Raw genomic sequence first — 27,286 nt, forward strand, 5'->3', positions numbered from 1 at the left:
CGCTTTATGTTATAGTGAAAGTAGTATTCCGTAGCCGCCTTCAGAGCTGTATCCTTGCTCTCTCTCCTTATAAAAGCCAAGTTGACCATGCCAGAAGAGGTCATCAGTGGGGATCTGGGACAATTCATTTTTAAACATTGAGCTCTTTGGATTTCCAAGTCAATTCTTGAAATTTCCCATTTCCTTTCATGCATAGAGTTACGCCAGCATGCCAGCAAAATGAAGCACATCTAGTATAAATTTAGTACAACCACCGATGGTTGTTAGGCTAGGTGCCTTTTGATACACCTTTTTAAAATTTTGTGCATGTTGCAAAAGATAAAAAAAATGACACTAAATGTTATGAATTGTAGCCACGGGTGTCATCTTGCCATACCTATCTGTGGCTGACGCCATGCTCGGGCTGACAGTTATTCTCTCACTGCTGCCTGAAGACCTCATGCCTGACCACGCCTTCCACCTTAAAGGCCAATGCGTGTCTTGCAAAATTGTCCCCCTCTAATACATGACCACCTCTGCCTATATCTAGCATCTTCATCCCTAAGGAAAGTGCTAAGACTTAGGTATCTGGATCCAGTTATAGGTGTTTGTTCTGTCTTCCTGATGCTGATTCTGGTTGATCCTGACTGTTCTGCATTTTCCTCTCCTGACCTCTGCTTGCCTGTAAACCATTCTCCTGTCTGCCCCAACTCCTGGCCTATTTATATTGTGCTCTCTGTTCATATCCTCAGTTACTGCATCCAGATCTATTTGTACAGAAAACGGCCATAAACTTACTGACTAAGGAGTGCATATAGATGCATCCTCTCACCATGCAGGCAGCAGACTTCTAAATGAGGGAGCTAATTGCACCTGTGAGGGACACCGATGAGACAGCCACTCACACTGCATCTTAATATAGAGGGGGGTGGCTGCTTGGTGTATAATCCTACGCAGAGTGGATACAGAGTGGCAGACCTTTAGATACATGTAGTGCACCATGCAGACCAGCAACCTATTAGTGGCACCATAATAGTTTGGCGGGTTGCCCTGCACCTCAATTTTTAATTTTTCAATTTGCAATATAGATTTACAAACACCATATTGAAACTTATATATATGTTATAGATCTGATCCAGTGATACTCTGTGTATGGAATTATGTTTGTTATCTGACATCGGAGTTTCCTACTTAGGGCATGTATATTGCATATATTATATATGCCCATGTATACTATCTCTAGGATTCTTTTACATCCTTATATACATGATTACTACTATTTTTATTTTTTCCTATGCCTGTCTTTCTTCCCTACCTTTTGTTTCGTTTCATACTAACCACCTGAAATTTACCCCCGGCTCTCATGGCTTAACAGGTGTCAGTATTAGGCCGACTGCACCGTGGCGAAGCCCGTCACGGCGCCCCCCAGAGACCCCATACTTACCAGCGGATCCGGTGTCTTCGCTCCCGCATGACGCTTCCCCGCCCACCGCCGCCGCGTCACATGACACGCCCACCGCGTCATATGACGCGGCGGCGGTAGGCGGGAAGGCGTTTTTACGCTATCTTCCGCTGTGTTACAGCGGGAGATAGCGTGAACGGACGGCTTCCATTGACTGCAATGGAAGCCGTCAGCGCGTACACCCGCGGCAAATAGAGCATGCCGCGGGTGAGAACGGGAGATTTCACGGTGCGGAATTCCACCGCCGGTGCGGAATTCCGCGGTAGAGTTCCGCACCGTGTGCCCTGAGCTATTAGGTTTAATAAAACCTAATAGCTGCGGGCAACGCAGCGGATTTTCGCCGCGAATTACGCGGCGGAAATCCGTTCGTGGGAAGGAGGCCTTATACTCTGAACACACCCACTCAGCGACTCATTCACTCCCCTGGGCTGACTAACACAGGTACTTTGTTTCTTTTAATCAGGGGCATAGATTTGTATCTTGTTATAAAAGTTATGTGTTAATTACCTTTTTCAGCTGTTGACAAAGACCACTGTCTGGCCGAAACGAGTTCAGTGTTTACCTGTAAGATGTATGCGTTTTAATCAATAAAGTTATTATTTTTAATGGTTGAAGCCCTCCTCCATATCTACAGTTTCTCTCATTAAGTTTAGCCGATTGTCAACGGCCATCTGAGGACGGAGCTCCCGCTGGGAAACAGATATTGTTCTTTCCCCTATACCGGAGGCACTGCTGGTGAGGTGAGCCCTTATTCATTTTTTTCCCTCATTTGGTAGTCTGCTGCCTGCAGGGTGAGAGGATGCAGCTATCTGCCCTCCTTAGTCAGTAATTATATTTCCCCTTCTGTGACGGATCTATTTGTAGTATCAGCTGCCACATAGCCAACCCACGCTGTGGCACAGTGGATCCGCATCCGCGGCCTGACACTGATCTGTCTTAACCCTTTCCAATCTACTGTCTGACGTCTAAAGACATTCTGATTGAAGCCTGTGCAGCTCTGATGTCGGAAGACGTCCAGTAGGGTATTCTTACTGTATATTACTAGCTGCTCTGTTGTCAGGGGCCTCTCCAGCATGTCCCATACTGCAGTACTGGCTCTAGCCAGCAGATGGCACCATTGTATAATGGCAGAAAGAGAAAGCCCTAGGAAACCCTGAATCCAAAATTGGATTGCAAAGGGTTAAATATTGTTACCATCACTCATACCATGTTTCTAGCATATAATAAGAGTGCCCTGTTGTGTAAACGCACCCATACAGCCTCAATAAGTGTCATCCAGGACCGCTATTTCTCCTAGCTATGATTCAATAGAGTGTTCATCTTTTTTCCATGGAAAGAGGGGAGTAAGTCGCTGCCAGAAAGCTCTTGGGCCTTAAAGGGGTTGTCTGAGTATATATATTTTTTTAAATGGCAGGGCATATAATAAAACAACAAAAGAAGCAGTACTTACCTCTCTTCTCCCGCCACCCCCATCCCACAAGAAACTGCTGTGTTGAAGATCAGCACCGACCAGAAGTCAGGTGACCGTTGCAGTCAAACAACTGAAGCACTCCCTTCCTGGGCGCCGTAATGCTAGGTGTTCGGAAGCCTCTGATTGGCTGTAGTGGTCACTTAACTGTGCTGATCTTCCATAGATCGGTCCCACTGTGTCCCGGGGACCAGGCAGTGCGGAGCCTGTACATTTATGTGTCTCTACCGCATAGGCAAGCGCATGGAAATTGCACATCAAAGTTGCAAAAACGCATGAAAATCACGTGTGTGAATCCAGCCGACGATGGGAGTACTAGGGTCCTGGAGAAGCCCCCACAGTCCTGCGAGCGCATTATATCTGCCTCTCTCCCTTTACCTTTAGGGAGTACGTTATTTCGGTGCAGGGAGAACTCGCCATTATGACTGCGGCTCTACATGCATGCGGCATGCGTTTCTATCCGCCTTTATCGCGCTTCCTAACATCTACAAAAATAAACCGCATAGATGCCAAATTATACTGGTTTCGCACGGCCGAGATTCTCGAAAGAGATTTGTGCATTGTGAAATCTTGCATGAATATGAACCCCATTCTGTTGAGTGGGGTCATACACGTGAGCGATTTATTTCCTCGCACGGCTCTGCTAGCTGCACGCGGTGCGATGCGAGGTTTCCCATTGAGAACAATAGCAGACACTCTGCAATCCTCCGCCGTCAGCTGCGCCGCAGGATCACTACTTCCCCAAAGTGACGCAGGCGTTTTGATACAAAAACTCCTCGCCTCCTTGGGGAAATCGCATGTTGGCGAGCGCGATGTCGGGCAGTGAGTCATGGCCCTATGGTGCATTTGCCTGTGTATAAAAAAACATTAATGTCACATTTTCCCCATTGTCTGCTGGCAACATACATAAAAACATGAATATGCCGGCAGCTGCGTATTTGTTGTGTTTTTACGCAATCCCATAGGTTTCAGTGGGTGATTTTGGTTCATAAATATGGGAAAAATAGCATATGCTGCGGTTTTTTTTTGTTTTTTTTTAAAAGCCCATCTGGACACCCCGATGCACATCAATGGCGTCGTCTCCTATCCGTATTATGTCAGCAAAAAATACGGACATACTATAAAAGACAGTACACAATGTGAATGGCCTTGTCACACTGTGGTGTTGGCAATCTTGATCTGAAGGAATTGGTACAGTTGGCCATTTCCTTGCTCCATCTCTTTAAGGTAATTGACACGCCGACATTATGTCTATTAGCTAACAATTTCCTTCCCTCCTGCGGACGGTCACCATTTGCCAGGCCGTCATCCCTACACTATCCCCTCTTGCCGTTGCCATGGAGATAAGTAGCCGTCCGAATCCAAGATGGCAGTTGGAGGGATCACATGTCTCCAGTAGAGAGGAGGCAGCGGTGATGGAGCGCGCAGTGCGCATGCGCGAGACGCTGCTACAGAGCCAGCAGTAGCCTGTAGCTGTCGCACTGGCTCTGGTGGAGGGTTTGGCTGCGTTATCTCATCAGCTGCCTCCATCCTCCGTCCCTCTCTGCCCGCAAACAGCCGTGATTGCGTCTAGCTCCGCCGCTGTGTTCCCGGGGAGCCTCCGCTGATGGTGAGCCGCTCAGCTGCAGGCAGCCCGCCGATGCCCTTGAGCAGTGTAGCCATTATCTGATCAGTGACAGCCGCTGCAAGGACACAGAGCTCCCCGCTGCCCGGCACACACCGTCTCATCATGGAGGGAGGCGCCTACGGAGCTGGGAAGGCTGGAGGAGCCTTCGACCCGCAGACCTTCATCAGACAGCCGCACACGGTGCTACGGATGGTGTCCTGGGTAAGTCATCTGTGGGGTTCGTAGACTTCTGGGGGCGCCGCTGCCTGTAGTGCTGCAGGTGGGAAGGTCGCGGGGACGGCAGAGGTTCCGTACGGCGCGGGGGTTATCATTTCAATGAATGATGTTAAAGTTTAACCCTTCGCTTGTGCGCCTGTTTATACATCATTGTCGCATTCGCGAGAAGTCGTTCACATTCGCTGTGACTAAACGAGCGCTGTTTAAACCGAGCGATTAGTGAACGAGCCGGCGATGTTTGAGTTGTTTTTTTTTCCCCCTGCGTGAAATGAGCGAAAATGGGACTTCTACAGTTGGTCGCGGGCTGCGTTCACACGGAATCAGTTCACACGGGGCGGAATTTCCGTGCAGACTTTCTGCACGGAAATTCCGTCTGCAATTTTAATCCTGGGATAAAGCAGCAAAGTGGACGACCCTTGCAAAAACCTCATCCACACGCTGCGGCCGATCCGCTGCGGCCAAGCTGTGCTGAAACCGACATGCGGCGCAGAATTCAAAACCGCGGCATGTCAATTGTATCGCCTCCGTTTATTTCAGTGGGGCTTCTCAGACGAGCGTTTATAACACGCGCTAAAACGAATGCTGTAGGCTCTATTTTCAGGTGTCGCTGTGCATTTTTGACGCCCTGCATCGCTCTTTGACATGAATGGCGTGCGTTAAAGTGTCATGCAAAACGCTGATCGCTGCGCCACCGGAAGGGGGGCTGGTGACGTCATCGGTGTGCGTGTTACTACACAAAACACTGTAACATGCTGCAGTAAAAAAAATGTTTTTACGAACGCCTGTGTGAGAGCGGCCTAATGGACACTTTCCTCAAAAAAACGTAAAGTATACGGCCGCTCTCACACAGGCGTTCGCAAAACAAAAACTGCCCTTTTTTTAAGCATTTTGGAACAGCGTTATTAACGCACCGCCATACGCACGCAGCCATGTGTTGTAGTGCTAGAAGTAATGGCTAGAGCTCGCCCTTTGGCCTCCGTCGTACCCTGTAGGGAATCTGTCGCGGTTTCCTTTGCGGTTATGTTTAGAAGTGGGCAACCGAAACCCGAGAATACCGCCACACGCTCTAAGCAAAGCTGTATGTCTCCTGCTGCCCATAGCAGCCAATCACAGCGCAGCTTTCATTTCTCATGCTGTGGAGGTAAAATGAAAGCTGCGCTGTGATTGGCTGCTATGGACAACAGAGATTTTTTTTCCACACAGCATTTATAAGGGTGCGGTGCCGGCCCAGAAGCTGAAGACATAATGACTAATGTGGGTGGGATATATAACTGTGGCTGACAGCATGGCTGCACATACACCATATATATACACCTGACATCTAAGTACGCTGCCGTCTATACCTGAAGAGTGGTAAACCTGTAATAACCGCTGTAAGCTGTCAGCCGCCATGACACTTGGTGACAGGAGCGTGTACACCCATGGTACCTCCAGCGGTTGGCAGCCGGTATACGCCTACAGGATGTGTGGTGTATCGGCTACTAATGTGTGGTGTCCAGTCATCGTGTACGGCCTTCTTCCTGGTTCACTACTAATAGTACGACCATACGAACGGGTCGCCCCGACTGAGGAGGCTACAGCCCCTGACCGAGCACCATGGCCTCTCCAACAGCTCATTGGGGAGGGTGATAAGTCAGACCCCCATATACTCTTCATGCGGAAACTCTTCCCATCACTTCTCTGAGGTTCCGACGCCCCCCACCCCCCGGCGCTTGTTTCACGCTTGTTGGAGGATTAGCAAGTGTTTCCCATTGTTTTCAATCACACAGCATGCAAAGCGTTTGTCCTATCAGAAACGTGTTCCGAGGAACCCGAAAAATAGGACAAGTAACGATTTTAGCATCGTTGTGAGAAAAAGCATCACTCATGTATGACTCCATTCAAAAGAATGGGGTTTATATTCGCACGTCTCGCAACGTACAAAACTCACACAAGATTTCCACTCGTGTAAATGTAGCCTAAATGTATTATTTTGATGCTGAGACTGAATAGTCAGGTTATAGATTGCTATGGGGACCTCAAATTCATCATGTTTAGTGAAGACTTGAGACGGGGACAAGGTATATGCCCAAACACAGGGCTCAGATACATGGCGGTACTTGCAAAAACCAGTTCTGGATCCCAGAAAGGGGAACTTAGACTAAGGGATTGTCCAGGATTAGAAAAAACATTGCTGCTCAATTCTAGAAAGAGTGCCCCACTTGTCCTTGGGATGTGTCTGGTATTGTAGCTCAGCTGCACTGAAGTAAATAGGTCTAAAGGCTCATTTACATGCAAAGACAATCTTTCAAAGAGAGAAGAGTGAAAGATTGAGAGTTCTAGTGATCAATTTGCATAAAGTACTTATGGGCACTAATGTATATTAGCACTTGATCACCTTCATTTGCATGTAAATGAGCCTTCAGCAACTGTTTGCAAATCCCAGCCTGTGGTCTGTACTTGGCACTTAGCTGAATTGTCTTCACAAGGGCTGTCAGCTGAATACAATGTAATCAGTCCCTGCTATCTCTCTGAGTGATGGATTTTATGCTCACCTAAAAATAAAGAGTGGAAGACTGAAGTGTTTACACACAACGATTATCACTCAAAGCCATCGTTTGAACAAGTTTGCAGCACTAATCGTTGCGTGTAAATGGGGCTTACACTATAGCCCCTCCCCCTTTTTTTAAAATGCAAAATGTATTTTTTTAATCATATACGTATTTAAGTGAGAACCTATTCTGCAAATGAGGTGTGTTTCCATTTGTTTTTACACTTTTGTGAGGTATACGTTTTTTTTCTTTACAGTATAAAAACAAACATGCTTAAATATCATGTGAATGCCCCGTAATAGGTGGTATAAACGTGCACTAGACAGACTAAGGCCGGCTTCCCACGCCCGTCACGGCGCCCCCCCCAGAGACCCCCAATACTTACCTCTGGATCTGGCGTCTTCCGTCCCGCATGACGCTTCGGCGCGTATGCACAATAGAGCGCTCGACGTGCCGGCCGCGTCATATGATGCGGCTGGCGGTGGCGGGGAAGCGGTTTCACGCTATCTTCCGCTGTGCTACAGTGGAAGATAGCGTGACGGATGGCTTCCATTGACTGTATGCGCGGCAAATAGAGCATGCCCCGCGGGTGAGGTCGGGTGATTTCACTGTGCGGAATTCCGCGATGGAATTCTGCACCGTTATCATTGAGTTATTAGGTTCAATAGAACCGAATAGCTGCGGGCAACGCGGCGGAAATCCGTCCGTGGGAAGGAGCCCTAAGGGTGACTACCCACTACAGTTCTTTTTCACAGCAAAATTCGCAGCGTTTTTTTTTTCTCTAGGTGTCTATGCGACTTGTTAATGTTAAAATTTCGATGCGGCAAAATCGGGATTTCGCTGTAAATTGTGATTTTTTTTTTTTTTTTTAATTTTTTTATTTATTTTTTTTTTTTGCAGCGTTGCGATTTTAACATTAACAAGTGCCATAGACACCTAGAGAAAAAAATGTTTTCACTGCGAAATTGGCAGCGTAACGGTAGTGTGTAGGCACCCTAAGGCTGTTCCAGATCTATCATTCAGCAGTCATTGGTGCATTTTACGACTGTCTAGTCTGCAGTAACCATAGACAGTAAATCTGCCCCTTCATGTGAGTATTTAGAACTAATGAAGGAACAGGCAGTTCTGTGAACTGAGATGAGGTTGATCCGATAAAGAGATCATGCACATTAAAGTAGCACTTTTGTAGATGTGTGGCTCTACTGTACCTACATACGCCTCTTGTTACGCACTGCACAAAGACTGCGGAGGCTATTTCTGATGGATTCCAAATGAATACCGCTCCATCTCATGTCCTATTATAGGACTGCTCTCCCCAGATGTAATGCATGTGGTGCCATGTAGACCCACCAGTGCCTGTGACTATAGGACGAAGTTCCTCCATAAAAGCTCCGTGAATGCCTGTCAGAGACGGTCTCAGTATAGAAGAACATGTTGGGTATTCAGGATATTTACATGTGACTGTAGCAGTAGGAGAGAATTGAATTGCATAGCAGCTAGGAATGAAGCTAGAAAGGGATTCTTTACTGTAAGAGCAGTGAGACTGTGGAACTCTCTGCTAGAGGAAGTGGTGATGGTAAATTGAATAAGAGTACAAGATGGGCCTGGACGCCTTACTTGAGCGATACAATATTACATATTATATCACTGAACTGATACTCAGAATGGCTGCTGATTCAGGAATTACTCCAATTGCCAGATTGGAATCAGGAAGGAATTTTTTGTTTTGTTTTGTATTTTCTCCCACCTTAAGGGTGCCTGTCCACGGGCGTGAACTGCCGGCGAATTGCGCCCTCTGAAGCTTTCCATAGCCCTGCTATGGAAAGCTGCGGCACACTGTCCATGAGCGGAGAATCATTGTAATTCTCTGCTCGCGGCGGGTAATTCGCAGCATGCTGCAAATTGCCCTTTTTTTCCGTGGTCAGCCTATCTATCAGATAGGGCTGACCGGCGGAGATTTGGGGGCGGCTCCCGCGACAGAGATTCACCACGGGATACCGCAACGCCTGTGGACAGGGGGCCTAAATGAGGAAAATTGGCTTCTACCTCATGGGTTTTTTTTGTTTTTTTTTAGTTTTGTTTTTGCCTTCCTCTGGATCAACATTGGGGGGTAATAGGCTGAACTGGAGGGACATATGTCTTTTTTTCTTTTTTTTTTTTTTTTTTTTTCTTTCTTTTACGGCCTTACATACTATTTTACTATGAAGCTGATGTGACATTGGAAATTAGAGTGATAATGTTCCAGAAGTCAGTGTTTAGCCCCAGCATTAAAGGGGTTGTCTCGCGAAATCAAGTGGGGTTATACACTTCTGTATGGCCATATTAATGCACTTTGTAATATACATCGTGCATTAAATATGAGCCATACAGAAGTTATTCACTTACCTGCTCCGTTGCTAGCGTCCTCGTCTCCATGGTTCCGTCTAAACTCGCTGGCAGCTTGCGCAGTCCGGTCTTCTCCTTTCAGCACGAGCCGCTTCAGTGTGCTCCCCACTACAGCTCTTCTGCGCATGCGCAGACGAGCTGTCACTGCTCGGGAGCGCGCTGGAGCGGCCATTCTGTACCATCCTCTGTTAGAGGAAGGTGCAGAGCTGCCGAGCTGTCCGGAGAAGCCGCCCAGCTGTCCCGCCGTCCAGCTGTCCCGCCGTCCTGGTAAGTGATGCGCCGGGGGGGGGGGGGGGGCTGCCGCTGTGCCGGGGGGGGCTGTCGCTGCGATGGGGGGGCTGCCGCTGTGCCGGGGGGGGCTGTCGCTGCGATGGGGGGGGCTCGCTGCAATGGGGGGGCTGCCGCTGTGCCCGGGGGGGGGGGGGGGGGGCTGCGCCGGTTACCTGCTGCCTGGCGGTGGGTGACTGGTTGGCCGTGTTCACTCCATGGGTCCGGTCGGCGGCTGCGGGGCGTCTGGTTGTCAGGGAGACACAGCTGGTAGCGTCTCGGGAGCGCGCACGTCGGGCTGCAGCAAGCGAAGGGAAAAGAGCCGGCGGCCATCTTGGGAAAATTTTTATAAGTTGCTGGAACGGTAAGTACAAACCAGCTAGAAAAGTCATTTACAGGGGGGCTTAGTAATGTTTGCTTAATTAGGGGGACTGGGCAGAAAAAAAAATTCACTCCTGCCTCGAGACATCTCCTTTAAGTCTTTATTGCGCCCTTAAGGCACCAACAGTGCGTGTAGTCTCATCCTTAAACCCCTTCCCCCACCCCCGAAAAAAAAATGGCATAAACTTGGGCCTCTGTCGTCTTTTGTCACCTTCAAATAAATAAACTATTTCACTACACAACCTCTATACAATCCCTTGTGCCAATCTCGGAGCAGCAGGTGAATTGCCCACAAGCCTCCCCATCCTCTAGCTGTACCCTATAGACACCTCAGCAGACAGTGCATAGTCCATCAATGGTCTACAGTAGTTGTGCCCAAGTGATATCATGGGTAGTGTTGCTTGTCATGTTTGGCCGGGCTAAATCAGATCGGATCATCCAAATCTAACTTTAAGCACAAATCGCCAAAATATTGTCTATTTGCATTGAGCAGTAAGAACGAGTGTGTTGGCCTGGCGCTGGAGTTCTAGGTTTGAATCTGACCTTAATGGGGATTTGAACCTGTGATTTACCCCTGTTGCCCCTTGGTGACCACTGTCATGTATATGAGCTGTTGTGCATTGAAACAAGATCTCCCCGAGACTTCGAAGAGATGAGTCCTAGAATCTGATTGGCTCATAAGGAACCTCTCCAGTGCTACCAGCTACAGTCACACAGGTTATAACTTATGCAAGTTTTTGATGGCAGGTTCCCCCCCCCCCCCCCCCCCCCAAAAAAAAAAAATCCCCAAGAAAGTAGAATAGAATGCAAGAAATGGTCCAGCGTGGACTTAAGGTATTGTGCCCTTTGTGTTACAGCGTGCTCCCAGGTTACGGCCATATTTATTGGCAGCGCTGCGGTAAAACCTAGAAGAAATCTTTGAGACAATCCCTTAAAAGTGAAGGTCACCTTGAGGAACAAACTGTGGAAAATGGAAAAAAATAGCTTTTTCTTGCTAAACTATTATTGGGAATGCTTCCTTCAGTCACAGGAGTGAAATAAAAAATCCCCAAATACCCCTTTTTAAAAAGACTAAGTGCCTGACGTGCTCGAGCACACAAAACCTCTCTTGAGCGTTACGGATGTTTGTATGGTGTATATTAAGCCCCTGTACATCATTGGGTGTTAATCTCTATATGTAACATATGAAATAGGCTTGTAGAAGCCCCGTACACACCAGCGAGGGCCCCTGCAAACCTGACGGATTTCATTACACACTCTTGGCTGTGTTCATTTGCATGGGACAGTTGGAAGGCATAGCTGTTGACCAAAAGCAGTTGAACTCCGTATTTACATGGATGATTTCCTCTTGTGAATCCATAGTATAATTCCATGTTTGTCTCATTCTTGGAGCAGTGAAACTGAATATAACAGAAGTGTGAATCGAACCATAATAATAAGCTGGCAATTCCTGTTCCTTAGTGATCACAGATAGGATTATACTGAAAAGTATCCACCATTTATCATAGATGTTGGTCACAGCTCACCTCCTCCTCTTCCATGCACATTTCACAAGGCATCCCCAGAACAGTCTCTCGTAGAAATCCGTAAGTTCCCTTCATGCTTCTGTGGTCCATGCAGCTGCTGTTAAGCATAACTCCAAAGACTGTGCTCGGGCAAGATGGCCGCCCCTGTAATCGTGTATGGAAAATAGAAATAAAAACTGCAATCAGAAAATATATTTTACTACGAATTTCCACCGCATTGAAACGCAGCAGGGAAAAAAAGTAGTAAACTGCTAATGGAGTAGAAAATTGGATTGAAATACCCTTTAGAAAGAAAGGGAGTCCGGCCGGCACATCATGAAAATCTTGTATTTATTGGATTAATTGGAGAAAAAACCTTTCCTTGTGAGTGCAGCCGTCCAGCAATCAGCAGACAGTCGTCCACCCGGCCGCAGTAACGCTTGGCGGTCAAGTGTTGTGACCATTAGAAACTTAATTGAGATGAATGAAGAACTATACAGTAATGGCCCTTCTGGACGAGCCAACTTCTCTTTTGAATGATTAAATGATGTAATCGTTCGCTCTCGTGCCCCCGATTCTTGCGGCAGGCACGTCGTTGGCCCGTTCGCTCTCGTGCCGCCGGCTCATGCGGCAGGCACGTCGTTGGCCCGTTCGCTCTCGTGCCGCCGGCTCATGCGGCAGGCACGTCGTTGGCCCGTTCGCTCTCGTGCCGCCGGCTCATGCGGCAGGCACGTCGTTGGCCCGTTCGCTCTCGTGCCCCCGATTCTTGCGGCAGGCACGTCGGTGGCTCGTTCGCTCTCGTGCCGCCGGCTCATGCGGCAGGCACGTCGGTGGCTCGTTCGCTCTCGTGCCGCCGGCTCATGCGGCAGGCACGTCGGTGGCTCGTTCGCTCTCGTGCCGCCGGCTCATGCGGCAGGCACGTCGGTGGCTCGTTCGCTCTCGTGCCGCCGGCTCATGCGGCAGGCACGTCGGTGGCTCGTTCGCTCTCGTGCCGCCGGCTCATGCGGCAGGCACGTCGGTGGCTCGTTCGCTCTTGTGCCGCCGGCTCATGCGGCAGGCACGTCGGTGGCTCGTTCGCTCTCGTGCCGCCGGCTCATGCGGCAGGCACGTCGGTGGCTCGTTCGCTCTCGTGCCGCCGGCTCATGCGGCAGGCACGTCGGTGGCTCGTTCGCTCTCGTGCCGCCGGCTCATGCGGCAGGCACGTCGGTGGCTCGTTCGCTCTCGTGCCGCCGGCTCATGCGGCAGGCACGTCGGTGGCTCGTTCGCTCTCGTGCCGCCGGCTCATGCGGCAGGCACGTCGGTGGCTCGTTCGCTCTCGTGCCGCCGGCTCATGCGGCAGGCACGTCGGTGGCTCGTTCGCTCTCGTGCCGCCGGCTCATGCGGCAGGCACGTCGGTGGCTCGTTCGCTCTCGTGCCGCCGGCTCATGCGGCAGGCACGCCGGTGGCTCGTTCGCTCTGGTGCCGCCGGCTCATGCGGCAGGCACGTCGGTGGCTCGTTCGCTCTGGTGCCGCCGGCTCATGCGGCAGGCACGTCGTTGGCTCGTTCGCTCTCGTGCCGCCGGCTCATGCGGCAGGCACGTCGTTGGCTCGTTCGCTCTCGTGCCGCCGGCTCATGCGGCAGGCACGTCGTTGGCTCGTTCGCTCTCGTGCCGCCGGCTCATGTGGCAGGCACGTCGTTGGCTCGTTCGCTCTCGTGCCGCCGGCTCATGCGGCAGGCACGTCGGTGGCTCGTTCGCTCTCGTGCCGCCGGCTCATGCGGCAGGCACGTCGGTGGCTCGTTCGCTCTCGTGCCGCCGGCTCATGCGGCAGGCACGTCGGTGGCTCGTTCGCTCTCGTGCCGCCGGCTCATGCGGCAGGCACGTCGGTGGCTCGTTCGCTCTCGTGCCGCCGGCTCATGCGGCAGGCACGCCGGTGGCTCGTTCGCTCTGGTGCCGCCGGCTCATGCGGCAGGCACGTCGGTGGCTCGTTCGCTCTGGTGCCGCCGGCTCATGCGGCAGGCACGTCGTTGGCTCGTTCGCTCTCGTGCCGCCGGCTCATGCGGCAGGCACGTCGTTGGCTCGTTCGCTCTCGTGCCGCCGGCTCATGCGGCAGGCACGTCGTTGGCTCGTTCGCTCTCGTGCCGCCGGCTCATGCGGCAGGCACGTCGTTGGCTCGTTCGCTCTCGTGCCGCCGGCTCATGCGGCAGGCACGTCGTTGGCTCGTTCGCTCTCGTGCCGCCGGCTCATGCGGCAGGCACGTCGTTGGCTCGTTCGCTCTCGTGCCGCTCATTCAAATGAAAAATTGTTTAGTTTTTCACATTCTCTGTATAAGTGACTGAAAGGGACTGAATGAGCGCTGGTTAAACCGAACGATGTCTAGACTGAACAATTATCATTCACTTTTGCTCGTTTGAACAATTTTTTTGAATGATGTCGTTCTCAGGATGACGTGATTGTGCTGAGAATGGAGCGCCATCTGGTGTTTTCGCAAGCACGTCTTCGCTGCTTACTGTATTTTCTTTTACACGGCAAGGCCCATTCACATCAGCGCACAACTTGCCCGCGCTGATTTTGAAACGGCTCAGCAGTTTAATTCGTCCCCGGTGTTATCAATGAGACCTGCAGTTGTGTGCACAGTTTCATGCGGATGGGATTTTCACACCCCCATAGACTCCTTTGATGGCTTGGCTGTAAAAATGCGCACAAACATAGAGGATGTCACGTATTTTTTCGCCCAATGAAAATGTGGCCACACTAATGCTGAATGTGAGGGAACCCATTGAAACCAATGGGTGCTATTGTGAGCGGTTTGTGCTAGTGATTTTTGCGCATGTGAAAATGCGTGCAAAATTGCCCGTGTGAATAATCCCTTAGATATACATTCTGCAATGACCTTCAGCACTTGGTAAGGCTGTACAGAACTTCACTTGTGGTGTGATAATTGTCAGATTAGTGCCAGGCGTGCTTCCTTACCAATTTACTCCCAGTCATGCCAATGACTCGGCCCTGGGTTACAGCCATGTACGCGGCAGTCACGTAAAAGCAGCGCATCTTCTTCCGACAGTCATGAATGCATTGTCCCCACATTTCTATCTTGCTGCGTACGTGTGGCTCGTGACAGTGTCGTCTTCTCACTACTTGGTCAGGTGCTTCAGTCATTTATAGCAAATAACGGACTGGCAATTAATAAACCTCATAAGAAGGTTCTTCATCGTTCTGGGGGAACGCATTAGCAGTACTCGCTGCACTTCTTTAACAAATGGACGCCGCATGAGGCTCGCTCCATTCCTGATTGCAATGTCCATTCTAGTGGCCATTTACATAATGCAGCAGATACAAAGCGATCCGGCTGCAAATGTTGCTGCAAGCCGATTTAGACCTCGTGTCCATGGGCGGGTTTGATTTGCGGAACCCGTACAGGACAGTGGCACAGCAAGCCACCCGTAGGTACGGAAAACAAATCGCAGCATGCTTCATATTTCTGTGGATCCTGCACTCACAGCTTCCATTGAAGTCAATGGAAGCCATCTGATTTGCAGCACACCTACAGATGACACTGCAGAGGTGCTGCGGATCCGCAGGAGGTTGAAAATGAAAAACGCCTACTGTGCATGTGCGCCGGCGCCAGAACACATCCACCATACAGAAGAAAGAAGACCTGCACAGACTTGAACAGGTAAAATATTGTCCTCGGCCGCGGGCAGGGTGGTATTCCTCTGCGGGGTTCCCTGCACGGCATCCAGCCTGCCTGTGGGCATGAGGCTTTAGGGAAAATGAAAAATCGTAAAGAAAAAAAGTAGCATTTCCGTAATCTAATGTCCTATGAATAGCTTACTGAGAAAACCACCTAATAAGCCCTGCGAGGCCGCCTGAGACCCCTAATCACTACGGCTTCCTTCATACTTGGGCCACTCTCGCATAAGCATTAGAGATGAGCGAACCTACTCGTTTCGACTAATTACTCGATTGAGCACCGCGATTTTCGAGTACTTCCGTACTCGGGTGAAAAGATTCGGGGGGCGCTGGGGATCGGGGGGAGGCGTGGCGGAGCGGGGGGTAGTAGCGGGGAACAGGGGGGAGCCCTCTCTCTCCCTCTCCCCTTCCACCCCCCACTCACCCACGGCGCCCCCGACTCTTTTCGCCCGAGTACAGAAGTACTCGAAAATCGCGGCGTTTGGGTGAAAAAGGGGCGTAGCCGAGTACGCTCGCTCATCTCTAATAAGCATTTGTAAAAACGCAGTGTTTTTTACGCCATGTTTTCCTGCGTGCGGGGCATTTTACAGCGTCTTTGTGCACATTTGCCTGCATCTTTAATGCGGATTTTGCACGAAAAAGCAACGCAGGCGAGCTGATGATGTCACCTTCTCTTTTCCCTCCCGGTGGCATTGTAGCCTGCGTAAAAACTCCAGTGTTACGATTGCATATTAACTGTGTGTGTGTTTTTTACACAACCCGTTCATTTTAATGTAGTGCGTGAAATATACGCTACAACTCTTAAAAAATAGAACATGCAGCGTGCGATTTTTCGCATATTAAATACACTGCGCAAAAAAATGAAGCCCCATTGAATTAAAGGGAGGTTAGCGCTGCGTATTTTGTGTGCGCATAATACGCCACAAAAAAGACTTGTGTGAAAGCGACCTTGTTGGTAGAACATGCTAAACAATTAAAAAAACGGCTGTTGTAAATGGTGACGTTTTGTAGCCACATCCTCATCACCTGCCCATCGGCGCTGCGCTCATGAGAGGCCGCCATGTGAATGTGTGCACTAACGGCACGAAGAATTGTGAGCTGAGGAGGAGGGCTGCAGATACAGATGGTGCGCATTATACCTCTGCAGGAAATCTGCGGCGTTTCTGCCACTTGTGAACGTACCCCAATGTGTGGTGGCAGACTGCCGCATGGGGGTGACTTGTGATCCTCCTACAGTCCCGCTAGCAGCCCTCCCAACCGTACGCCATAACTGATTGGGCTCAGACATGTCCGATCTTTTTGTGCCTCTATGAAATAAGCTCCACACCTTTTCCCCATTGACAAGAACGTAACATCCAAGTGTCCATGTTCTGGGGACGTCAGGGTGACAAAAAAAAAATTATTTGTGTTTATGTCGCCCCATTTGGAACTATTTTTATATTTATAGAAGAAATTTGAGAAGTGGTGATTGATCAGCGGAATACAGACCTCCGCGATCCTGACCTGCGTACGGGCTGATGGCCATAAAACGGAATCGCTGGTGGTAAAAGGATTTTGCAGCCTTGTGGCCACTTCTGAAGAGCAGACCTACTACTGAATGAGCTTGTGACCACTTGCCTTTCTCCAGGACTACTAGTGGGAGGCCCATCCTAGGATGGCGGCTGCGATATGTAATAAGTATATATCCGTGCTCAGGACAGTTATTCTTAATACAGGGTGGATTAGTAGCGGGCACCGCACTCTCTTCTATGAAGTCTATCGAAATCTTTGTTGCCCGTAGCAACCAATCACAGCGTAGCTTTTATTTCCCTTACTGCTGCGCTGTGATTGGCTGCTGTGGGCAGAGTTGCTTTGATAACAGCCCGCAGTAGAATGAATAAATCTATATTCTAAAAACCTAATACTAGGTTCTGTGGTGGACCCTCTGTTGTGTTAATAACTTACTGGATATTTTAGGCCTAAATGATCACCCATCTGCTCACACAACGGTCATTGGGAGAACAGAAGTAGTGTTTGCAGTCCTAGTGGTGCTGTCCTGTTCCCAGGTACTTGCAGATGTCCGTGTTTTACTCCTGATCTTGTAATGCAGAAACCTTGCCAGAACTGGCAGCGAGAAACTAAGAGACGTCGGATGAAGAACAGGATGGAGATTAAGACAAAAGGGTGATGAGAAGATGGATTAGCATAGCAGAGGATCGCCGCGTCCATCTGTCCCTCTCGCTAGTCTGCTGGCAGCGCCGTGTCTTTCTCAGCCGTCCTTGGGCTTACACAGCAGTCTCCCCCTGACCACACTTGTAGCACAGCCCCGGGGCCTCAGGATGATTATACGGGACCGGGTCCGCGGCCCCCAATGGACACGAGCTGGTTTTGGCTTTCCTCACATTCTCACTATATTCAGGCATGAAGTGAATGATTGTGAGAGTTCTCATATCATGTACTTTATATTTACGCAGAAATCACGGGATTCTTCATCTACTCCTCTTCAGCACAGAGATGTCCTTTTATCTCCGCATCGCTCTCTTCTCCAGGCCGGGAGCGCCCAACCTTCCCGTCTCGGCGCAGTTTAATGGCAAAAAAGTGCCAACGTATTGTCCAGGATTGCAAAAATAGGGCGGCTGCCTTTGAAAAAACATTACATCCGACTGTGGGTGGTGTAATTTGGCTCCATTGAAGTGAATGGGGCTGGGTGCAATACCACCCATAACCTGTGTGGACAGGGGTGGTGCTGTTTCTGAGAGAAAGCTGTTGTGTATGTTCACATGGGGGGCATATGTTAGGAAGTTTCCACGTGGAAAACCTGCAACATGCATATTCTGCTCATCGTGGTGCGGAAAAGCTGCGGGTGTCAACATGTCAATTGCTGCGGTTTTGAGCGCATATTTCACCTTTTCAGAGCAAAGGATGAGATCAGTGGAACTTGTGGCTTAGCTGCAGATTTTGCGCTGCAGCCAACATGAGGTCCATGTGATGACACCCTTAAGGGGCGACTGAGACCTCTTCATTGCTATCTTACATTAGCTTGCAGATTTTAGTGGGAGACATGGCTTCTTGTCAATGGGAGAGATCTCCTGGCCACCAGATCATGTGGCCCCTACCTGGAGAAGTGTCTTACATGTGCCGCTACATACCCGGATGCCATAGATGAACCGCTCACAGGGGCACGCCCTAGGCTTTCCCAATGATAGTTGTGCATAGTGCAATGGTCCTCCTAACTTCCCGGAAGGAAAAACGATTGATGTTTTTAAGATGCCAGTTTGATATTTGGTGAAAGCTATAAGTGACGCCTTTTAAAACCTGTTGGGTGAAGTCTCTGAGGAAGAAGATGACTTCTAAGAGGAGATCTCATAATGGGCCTCAAAAAGCTGAATAATCACAACCAATCAAGACCTTTAAGAATGCAGTATCGGTAACGAATAGCTGATCACCCCCGGTGTGCTCTGGGCATCCCTGACAAACGGTGATTGTTGTGAGGGGAAGCTGTGGCCGTTCAGAACAATAGCTGTCCTCCAACATAACAGCCCCTCTTAAGCCCCATTTACACGCAAAGATGATCGCTCAAAATTCTATCAAAAGATAGAGAGAATGACAGGTTGAGCGATCATTTTGCATAAGCTGCTAATAGGCACTAATGCCCATTAGCAACTTATTACCTTCAGTTGCATATAAATAAGCCTCCCTGAGCTGTATGCAAAGAACAGCAGGTGGTCTGTTATCTGCATACAGCCCCTTTTGTTCTGCTGTGGGACTGCAGCACAATGTTATCAGCGCTCTCCTGAAGAATCACTGCGTGTGGTCCCTGCTATCAGCTCTGCGTCCGAACAATGGATTTTTAACGCTATTAAAAATCATTGTTTGGACAAAACAGAAACGATGGTAGTGTTTACATCACTCAAAAGACTTTGAGCGGTAATTGTTGCATGTAAATGGGGCTTTATAGATTGGCTCTGCTCCAGGTTATGTAGGGGGTACCCAGCAGTTGACCCTGCTCTATGCCATTCATTCTATTTTTTTTGTATTTCCTAATAGAAAAAGGCTGATTTACAGGGGGTGGACAAAAATATGGAAACGCCGTATGAAATGCATGGGATTTTAATCATTGAGCTACCCTTTGTGACCCCTGCTTGGCTGAGAGATTTATCACCAAATTTGTGTTTACCTCACCTCTTGCTCTGCTCTGGGTGGTTTTGGGAGCCAGCTGGTAACAGCAGCTGAGTGATTTTAAACCCCTGACCAATGGAACCTTGTTGCTCGGGCAGATGTTCACTTCTACCTGGCAGCATCTGTGTCATATTACCTCCACTTAAAATCAGTCTCTACAAGTCTTAATGAAATATGATTTATAATCCCATGTAATTTAAGGCATTTCGTACGGTGTTTCTATATTTTTGTCCACCCCTTGTATGTCACTTGGAGCCGATAGCAGCCCCATGGTTAGTTCTTTGTGTACTGGGGATCACCTTCCACGGGGGAGCAGACTCTCCTGTAGCTCACCGTGATATTTTACCATGTCCTGCCAAAAAGTTCCTTGTTCAATCCGCAGATACAAAAGGTATTTAAGCGAACCTAGGTATTGTAATGGCCTCAGTGATGGACTGCGCTAAATGCTATCTTGTGAGATTTCCCGCTTGCATTGGGATACAATGGGCGGCTCTGTGCTTGCTGTACACAAGGGCCATACTGTATTCCTGCCGACACATCATTTCCTGCAGGTCACATGCCAGACTAATGCAGTTTGCTCTAATTCAATTAAAATGGCCAATGTGACCGCCGCCTTGTGACACTCAGGAGTTCTTGTGCGAATGTCTTTGATGCTTGGAGCCTCGCCAGACTGCATTCTCAAGCTGGCGTTAAACACATGAATGGCACTTTAATTCATGACTGATAATTAGGAATGGTAACTGATAGAACGCGATGTCTTATTACTTGGTGTATTCTCTATTTCGTATTAAATATTAGCCAATAACGCCATATAATATCCCAGACAGAAAACTGAGCGGCAGCGCACATCTTCTATTCCGTACTTAAAGTAGAGACCAGTGAATGAATATTTTACGGTCTTGTATGGAGACATTCTATGCCGGGCACAACATCTGATACTAGCTGGTTGGCCGTCTGTAATGTAACAAGGCATCTCCTGATGACACACACTGAATGGCCACTTTATTAGAGACACCCATCTAGTAGAGCGTTTAGCCTTCAGAACTGCAGCAGCTGTCATGGCGTAGATTCAACGAGGTGATGACATCTTTCTGCAAGAATATTGGCCCCTGCGGACAGGAAGCTTCTTGCAGTTACCACAAATTAGATGGAGGTGCTGATATGTTCTGACCAACTTTCAGTAAGGGTTCGTTGAGTTATACTGTTTGCGCCAAAGTCTGCCCTCCCATCAGCATGGTGCATCTGGGTGTGTATAGCGCATCACTGTATGTTTTATTCTGGAGCCTTTCTGAATAAACACGTTTTTGAACATACTTTGAAGTTTTAATACGAAAGGGAGCTGGAACAGAGCTTTGAGTCAACGGACAGGCCGTGCCAGCCTCTCCTTGCCCGCATGGTTTAGACTGGCAGCTCTCTACCTATATACAATACTAGCCATGGCCTGTCTAGCACCAACGACCCCCCCCCCTCCCCCCCCCCCCCCCCCCCTCCAATCCTCAGATTCAAACTCAAGCTGATCCATGGAAAATCCTTTGGGTTGGGTTCATGCCGCACTCCTCCGGGTCGGGGTCTAATTTCCATTAAGGAAAATTCCTTTTGTGAAAGGGTGGGTGAATCTAATAAAGTGGCCATTCAGTGTGTGCTCTCCAGACCTTTTATTTTTTCTGTTACAGAGCTTAAAGCCCCTGATCTTCCTTCCCGTTGGCTTGGCTGCTGATGCACGTGCCTCTTTCAGGTGCTTTGTGGAGTTTACTTCCTGTGGCACCTGCTCCATACGTGACTCCTGCACCTCCTGCTCTCCTCTGTTCTGGCTGGGAATGCGTAAGAACCAGAGCAGCGAATGGCACTGATCAAGATTTGGGGGTCCCTATGTAGCTTGTCAATAAGTTTGCAGATTTATTTGCAAATGGATGACCTGCCCAACCTGTAAAACTGTGCATGGAAGAGGGAAAAGAAGGCCGGTGAGATGTGCAGGATGTCCAGCAGTACTGACTGTCACGGGCAGCTCGTGTTACACTGAAAATAGCATCTTGGAGAACAGCTAGAAGGCTACGAAGATATCCGATGTGTTGGTGTGAGCCCTAGGCAGCAGCCCGTACCTATTTTCATCATATAGTAGCTATATGGCACTCCTCCGTTACATTTGGTGATGTGTTCTCGTCAGTGGACTTGTACTACGCTGGGTGGTCCATGGAAGGAGCTAAGCTACAATATAGTCTATGGTCAGGAGTGGTGCTGTTTTGGGGCAAAAACCTTTACTTCTGCTCAGTTTACATTAAGCCTACCAGAATGGTATTTTTGACCATGTGCATCCCTGATTACAATGCACCCACCTTTTAACCCCTTTTTGCTCCTTGACTTAAATTTCCGACATAGTAAGTGGGCCGTTCAAGCACAATGTGGTAGATGTATGTCACGGTGATGATGTGGGTTCAGGAGCCATGCCTGGTGTAAGGTGCTTACATAGTGGGAGATAACTAATATACAGCCAGGATCACATTAGCTGCGTAGGTGCCAGGGTCAATTTTCCATTTTTCCCTGTAGAAAGTTAATAAAAGTTCAAATGTTGGCACTGAAAAAATGGAGCATGGACCACAAAAACAAGCCCTCCGGCTATGTTTACAGAAAAAATGGTGTCCTCCCCACAGATGACTTGTGCAATGCCACTTGACATGTTGTTCTAGAAACAGGATGCATATTAAACCAAAGTGGTGTGTGCCGGTCGGCACTGGCGGGCCAAGAAGGACTGAATGATCGTCGTCTAGTCACACAGGTTGTAGGTGTTGGGGTATGAGCCCCACATTTCAGGATTGAAGTGTTCTCTTCAACAGATCAGAATGTGTAGTCGGAGAAGATCGGCGTCCTTCAGTCCATCTTTTTGGTGAGCCAGGATGAACCAGTACACAAGTTTTGGTTTAATCCGTATTGTGATGTAGTAGTGCTGGCACGGAAAGGAATCTCGCAGAGGACACTAGTACCTACGTAACCCAGGTTAGTCCCTGCTGTCCCCCGGACACTTGTGTAAAGCCACCGTCGCACTAGTGTGTTTGCTTTACGTCTAGCTGTTCCGTCATGGGAGCAGCAAATCGGGAAGAAAATTTTAGTTTTGTCCGTAAGATTGCAGTTAAACTGAAGACCTTCAGCTTCTATGGTTTCCTCAATTTTCTGTCTTCACACTGGGACAAAAGTGCAGACTGCTCTACTTTTTGTTTCCAGTTTAAAAAAAAAAGGGTCTTTTTTTTTTTTTTTTTTCTTTTTTTTTTTAAATTAAACATCCATTTTAGTGGGAGAAGGAAAATAACGGAAAGCAATCAGTTTTCATCCATTTTTCATTTCTTTCTTTGTATTGGGCTTCATTTCTGAGCATGTGCAGAGGGGAGGAGACAAAACGGATCTGTTCTAATACTGAGAAATGGAAGAGAAACCAATGAGGTGGTAACACACAACTTTTTTTGTTTGTTTTGAGTCCAGTTGATAGATCCGCTAAACAGAAATAATGCTTTCCGTTTTCTACATTTTTTTCAATTTTTTTTATTTTTTTTGTAAAACCGGATCCACCAAAAAAAAAACAACACAAAAAACACGCTTCTGTGTACCTGACCTAATACATCACCAACTGTTGCGTCCTCTAATGGCGTGCAAACAAAGAGGGCATCTAGGTCCTCATCGTGCTTGTAGCAAGGTCCATGACCGAGTCGCCAGAGCGCAACTCCAATAGATGTGGGAGTCGCAGCAGATTTGCTGGAGGCGGTGATCTTATGTGATCCGCATGAACCAGAATCCCCAGTGTGTCCCCCCCCCCCCCCCCCCCCTTATCGAATCCATTCAGGCCGTTTTGTTTTCCCAGTGCTGATGGATGAGGTTACAAAACCCCATTCACATGCATTGAATGCGGATGGTCATTGGATGAATGACCTCAGAAGGGGAATGAACAGAGTAAGGGTTAGCCTCGATCATTTGTAGTATTTTCCTGTAATGTTTGTTACATATTGTTCTTTCTGGTCTTCGCAGGTCTTTTCCATTGTGGTATTTGGGAGTATAATTAATGAGGGATACATCAATAAGCCAAGTGAAGAAGAGGAGCACTGCATTTTTAACCAAAACCATAGTGCCTGCAGCTACGGTGTGACAGTCGGGGTGCTGGCCTTCCTCACCTGCATTCTGTACCTGACGGTAGATGTCCACTTTCCACAAATTAGCAGTGTCAAAGACCGCAAAAAAACCGTAATATCGGACATTGCTGTTTCTGGTAAGCTGCTTCTACATTTGTAACATTGCCCAATTTTTTTTAATTGTTCTTCAAATCGCCCCCATGTTGTCTGAATCGGATGTCACTAACTATTTTAGCTTAATAGCTACATTAAGTTTCACAAGCACATATAGCGCCCCTCTCTGGAAGCTCCAGCATGTCTAATTATTACAATACACCCATTAAAGTCAATAGGCCGTGTGTGTAATGCACACTTGATCCTGTCGGGAATGCTGTTTCCCTGTCATAGGGGGAGAGAAATGGCCAAACTTGGCTGAGCTACACTGTTTCCGTAACTCCCATAGAAGTCAATAGTTGCTATCATGGTTGTATAGCTATCATTGACTTCTATGGGAGTTATAGAAACATTGTAGCACACGGGACCTAATTCCAAATAATTGTGGGATTATTAGACTTCTATGACCTATTCTGTGGATATGCCATAAAAGTCTGGGATGGTAATACCCCTCTAATTATGTGGGTTTCCTGCAGTCGGTACTGAAGAGCTAAGCGTTCCATTGGTCCATTACACAAGCCTTCTCCAAACAACAAGTACAATGGAAATGATTCTTAGGGCACATTCACGCGCTGGAATCCGACGCAGGTTTTTCCACATGCATTCCACCTCTCACAACCACTGCAGAAATCCATTCATGTCACTCCTTAACCCTTTTGTGACCAAGACGGTTTGCGCCTTAATGATCAGGCTAAATTTTCGAAATATGGCATATCACTTTAACCCTTTAGTGACTGGCCCATAGTGTTTTTACATCCTGGCTTTGTGGACTTTATTCCTCAGGGCTGTGAAAACACGCTCGCCCTAGGGATTAAAGCTGCAGGGGCTGTGGAAGTGACTGCTGCCAGAGGTAGCCAACAGCCTGGAGCTGTCATGGGGGGCTGTGATATGCGACCACTGGTCACGCGATCGCCGTTATCCACGATCGCATGAAAGTAAACGGAAAGTAACATGAAGTTAGTTTCAGCTCCCCCTCACGGATAGGATCCGTAAGGGGAGGTAAAATTACTTACCTTAAGGCCCCCAGCGATGTCCACCGACTGGATCATTATCCACGGACCTTTCCTTAGCTTCGGCGCATGCGCCCATCAACAGAATGGCAAGCACAGCAGAAGCTGGGGAGGGTCAGGGAAATTTAAAATCTCCTTGCTCCTGGCTACCATAAGTAGCCGACAGCCTGGAGCAATGACCCCGGTCATGTGATCAGCGTTATCCAATGGATAATGGCGATCACCTAAAAGTTAAACAGTTGAAGTGTAATGCTCCTTTTGGTTTGCACCCCGTTGTGCATATAGACATAATATTAGGGCTCCAATGGGTATGTCTCTGAACACAGGACAAACAGGGGGATCCATTTTGAGGTGCAAACCTTCATTCATATGTGTGCTGTACAAAAAAAACGTTTTTAAAATGACATAATTTTAATAAATTACCTGAAAGCGCTGCGGAGTAACTTGGCGCTATACAAACAAGAAGCCCCCATCCCTTCCCATTTGTCGTTCAGTCGTTGACCGTGTTTACACTGAATGATCAGCATGCAGATTCGAACAATCCAGCTAATTTTTTTTTTTAACTAATCAGTGTAGAAGCATATTTAGCCGGTAATCGGTGGTAGTTTGGGCTTTTGTTAACAATCCCTCCCCCAAGATAGACCTATCACTGAATTTAGATTAGCAGCTACACAGGATGGTCTTTTCTTGTATTTTTCTACTATGTGTAAAGGCCCATTTAGACACAACGATTATCGCTCAAAATCCGTCTTTTGAGAGATAATCATTTAATGATAAAATGACCTGAAAGCGCTGCGGAATAAGTTGGCACGATACAATAACAAGATTTATTTATTTTATTTGTGGGGTTCTCTGTCGTTTTGGCCACTTAAGAGCTCTACACATGTACAATGGGGCCTAAATCGCTTCAAGTAAAATGTCTGTTCTGAAAGCCGCCGGCTGCTTTTTTTCGGTTTGGGCCCCGTTGTGCATAGAGACATAAGATTTACAAAAAGGTGGCGCTGCTGAGGTATTATTCCATCTTCCTTATTTCCCAGAGGAGCATGAATGGCCTTATAAGTCTCCTCACTCACCTCCTAGGTGCTCGCCTTAAGGAGAGATAATGCCCTTCCCGCCCAACGTCATATACCTCTCACTAGCAGAATAGTTTTTTCCACCCACTTCCCCTAAAAAAAATTTAAAGTTCTACAATACATTATATGTACCCAAAATTGATATCCTTAAAAAACACAACGTGTCCAGTAAAAACAAGCCATCATACGGCTATGTCAATGGAAAAATTAAAAAGTTATAGCACCTGGAATGCAACAATGGAAGAAAAATAAAAAAAACTGAAATTAGTTGGTCCTTAAGGTGCAAAAAGGAGTTTATCACGAAGAGGTTAATCAAGCCCACAGATAACATTTGTGAACTTGAACGAGGGGAATGTGTTGCTTTCTGTGAGCGGTCATAAGACAGCAGTTATGTTTCCATCTGAACTTCTGCCAGTGGAGACGTCTTATATCCGTGTGCTGACAGCTGCCTACTGACAGCATGCTAATCCTTTCACGTCTTTCTATAGGTTGCTGGTCGTTTTTTTGGTTTGTTGGGTTTTGCTTTTTAGCCAACCAATGGCAAGTGTCTAACCCGAACGACAATCCAATGAATGAAGGAGCAGATGCCGCCCGTGCCGCTATAGCGTTCTCGTTCTTCTCCATCTTTACTTGGGTGAGTTGTACTGTCCGACATCTGTCTGGTCAGCAGTGTGCGCTAAGAACTTCACATGTTTATATATGGGCATATACTATTACAGTTAGGGCGGTTTCACATCTATGTTGGCGGTTATGTCTCAGATGCGGCAGACAATACTGTGAAGAAAAGTGATGGATGCCATTTTTTTTTTTTCTTCCTTCTTCTAGCCAACTGGACAGAAAGTGGACTGACCCCAATGTAGTCAATAAAGTCCACCCAGGGTTGTTCAGTTCTATCCAGAAACTGAACCGTTGGGCCATAGGGATTCCCCTTTCCTGCTTCCCAAACGGAGCAGGGAAGGGGAACCCTGAGCGCAGATGTGAAACCACCCCTAATTTTCTCATCAGACTTTCTCTAGTTCTCATTTACTAGCACGCTTTAGGTAGGACGTGAGGTTTTACATCATGGTGAACTCTATGTAGATGTAACTACTAGATGCAGAGAGAGGGCTTCATGGTTAAATTCTCCATCTTCGGAGTAAGACTTTATAACCAGCGCACCAGTATGTACCCATGTTGTATGTTTAGTATATTGTTATGATTCTTTTTCCCCTAAGCGACTTGTGTTACAAGTGGAGGGGTATCCTGCTGGCTGTCCTACCGGGGGGTCTCACCTTCTTGTAACTTTATC

At 48.1% G+C, this 27,286-nt stretch overlaps 1 protein-coding gene across 3 annotated transcripts in view; it reads left to right on the plus strand.

The window, feature by feature from the left end:
• The first annotated feature begins 4,376 nt into the window (after window positions 1–4,376).
• Window positions 4,377–27,286, plus strand: part of SYNGR1 (synaptogyrin 1) — a 29,060-nt gene continuing 6,150 nt past the window's right edge. For all 3 annotated transcript variants that reach the window (XR_010791216.1, XM_066596390.1, XM_066596391.1), the window contains exons 1-3: window positions 4,377–4,737; window positions 23,662–23,899; window positions 26,487–26,632. Coding sequence is in view for 2 of the 3 variants with exons in the window: in XM_066596390.1 (XP_066452487.1) it covers window positions 4,639–4,737; window positions 23,662–23,899; window positions 26,487–26,632 (483 nt within the window). In the remaining variant the exon portion in view is untranslated. The remainder of the gene's footprint in view (window positions 4,738–23,661; window positions 23,900–26,486; window positions 26,633–27,286) is intronic.

This window comes from Eleutherodactylus coqui, chromosome 3, assembly GCF_035609145.1.
Source record: "Eleutherodactylus coqui strain aEleCoq1 chromosome 3, aEleCoq1.hap1, whole genome shotgun sequence".
In the NCBI taxonomy this organism is placed as follows: Eukaryota; Metazoa; Chordata; class Amphibia; order Anura; family Eleutherodactylidae; genus Eleutherodactylus; species Eleutherodactylus coqui.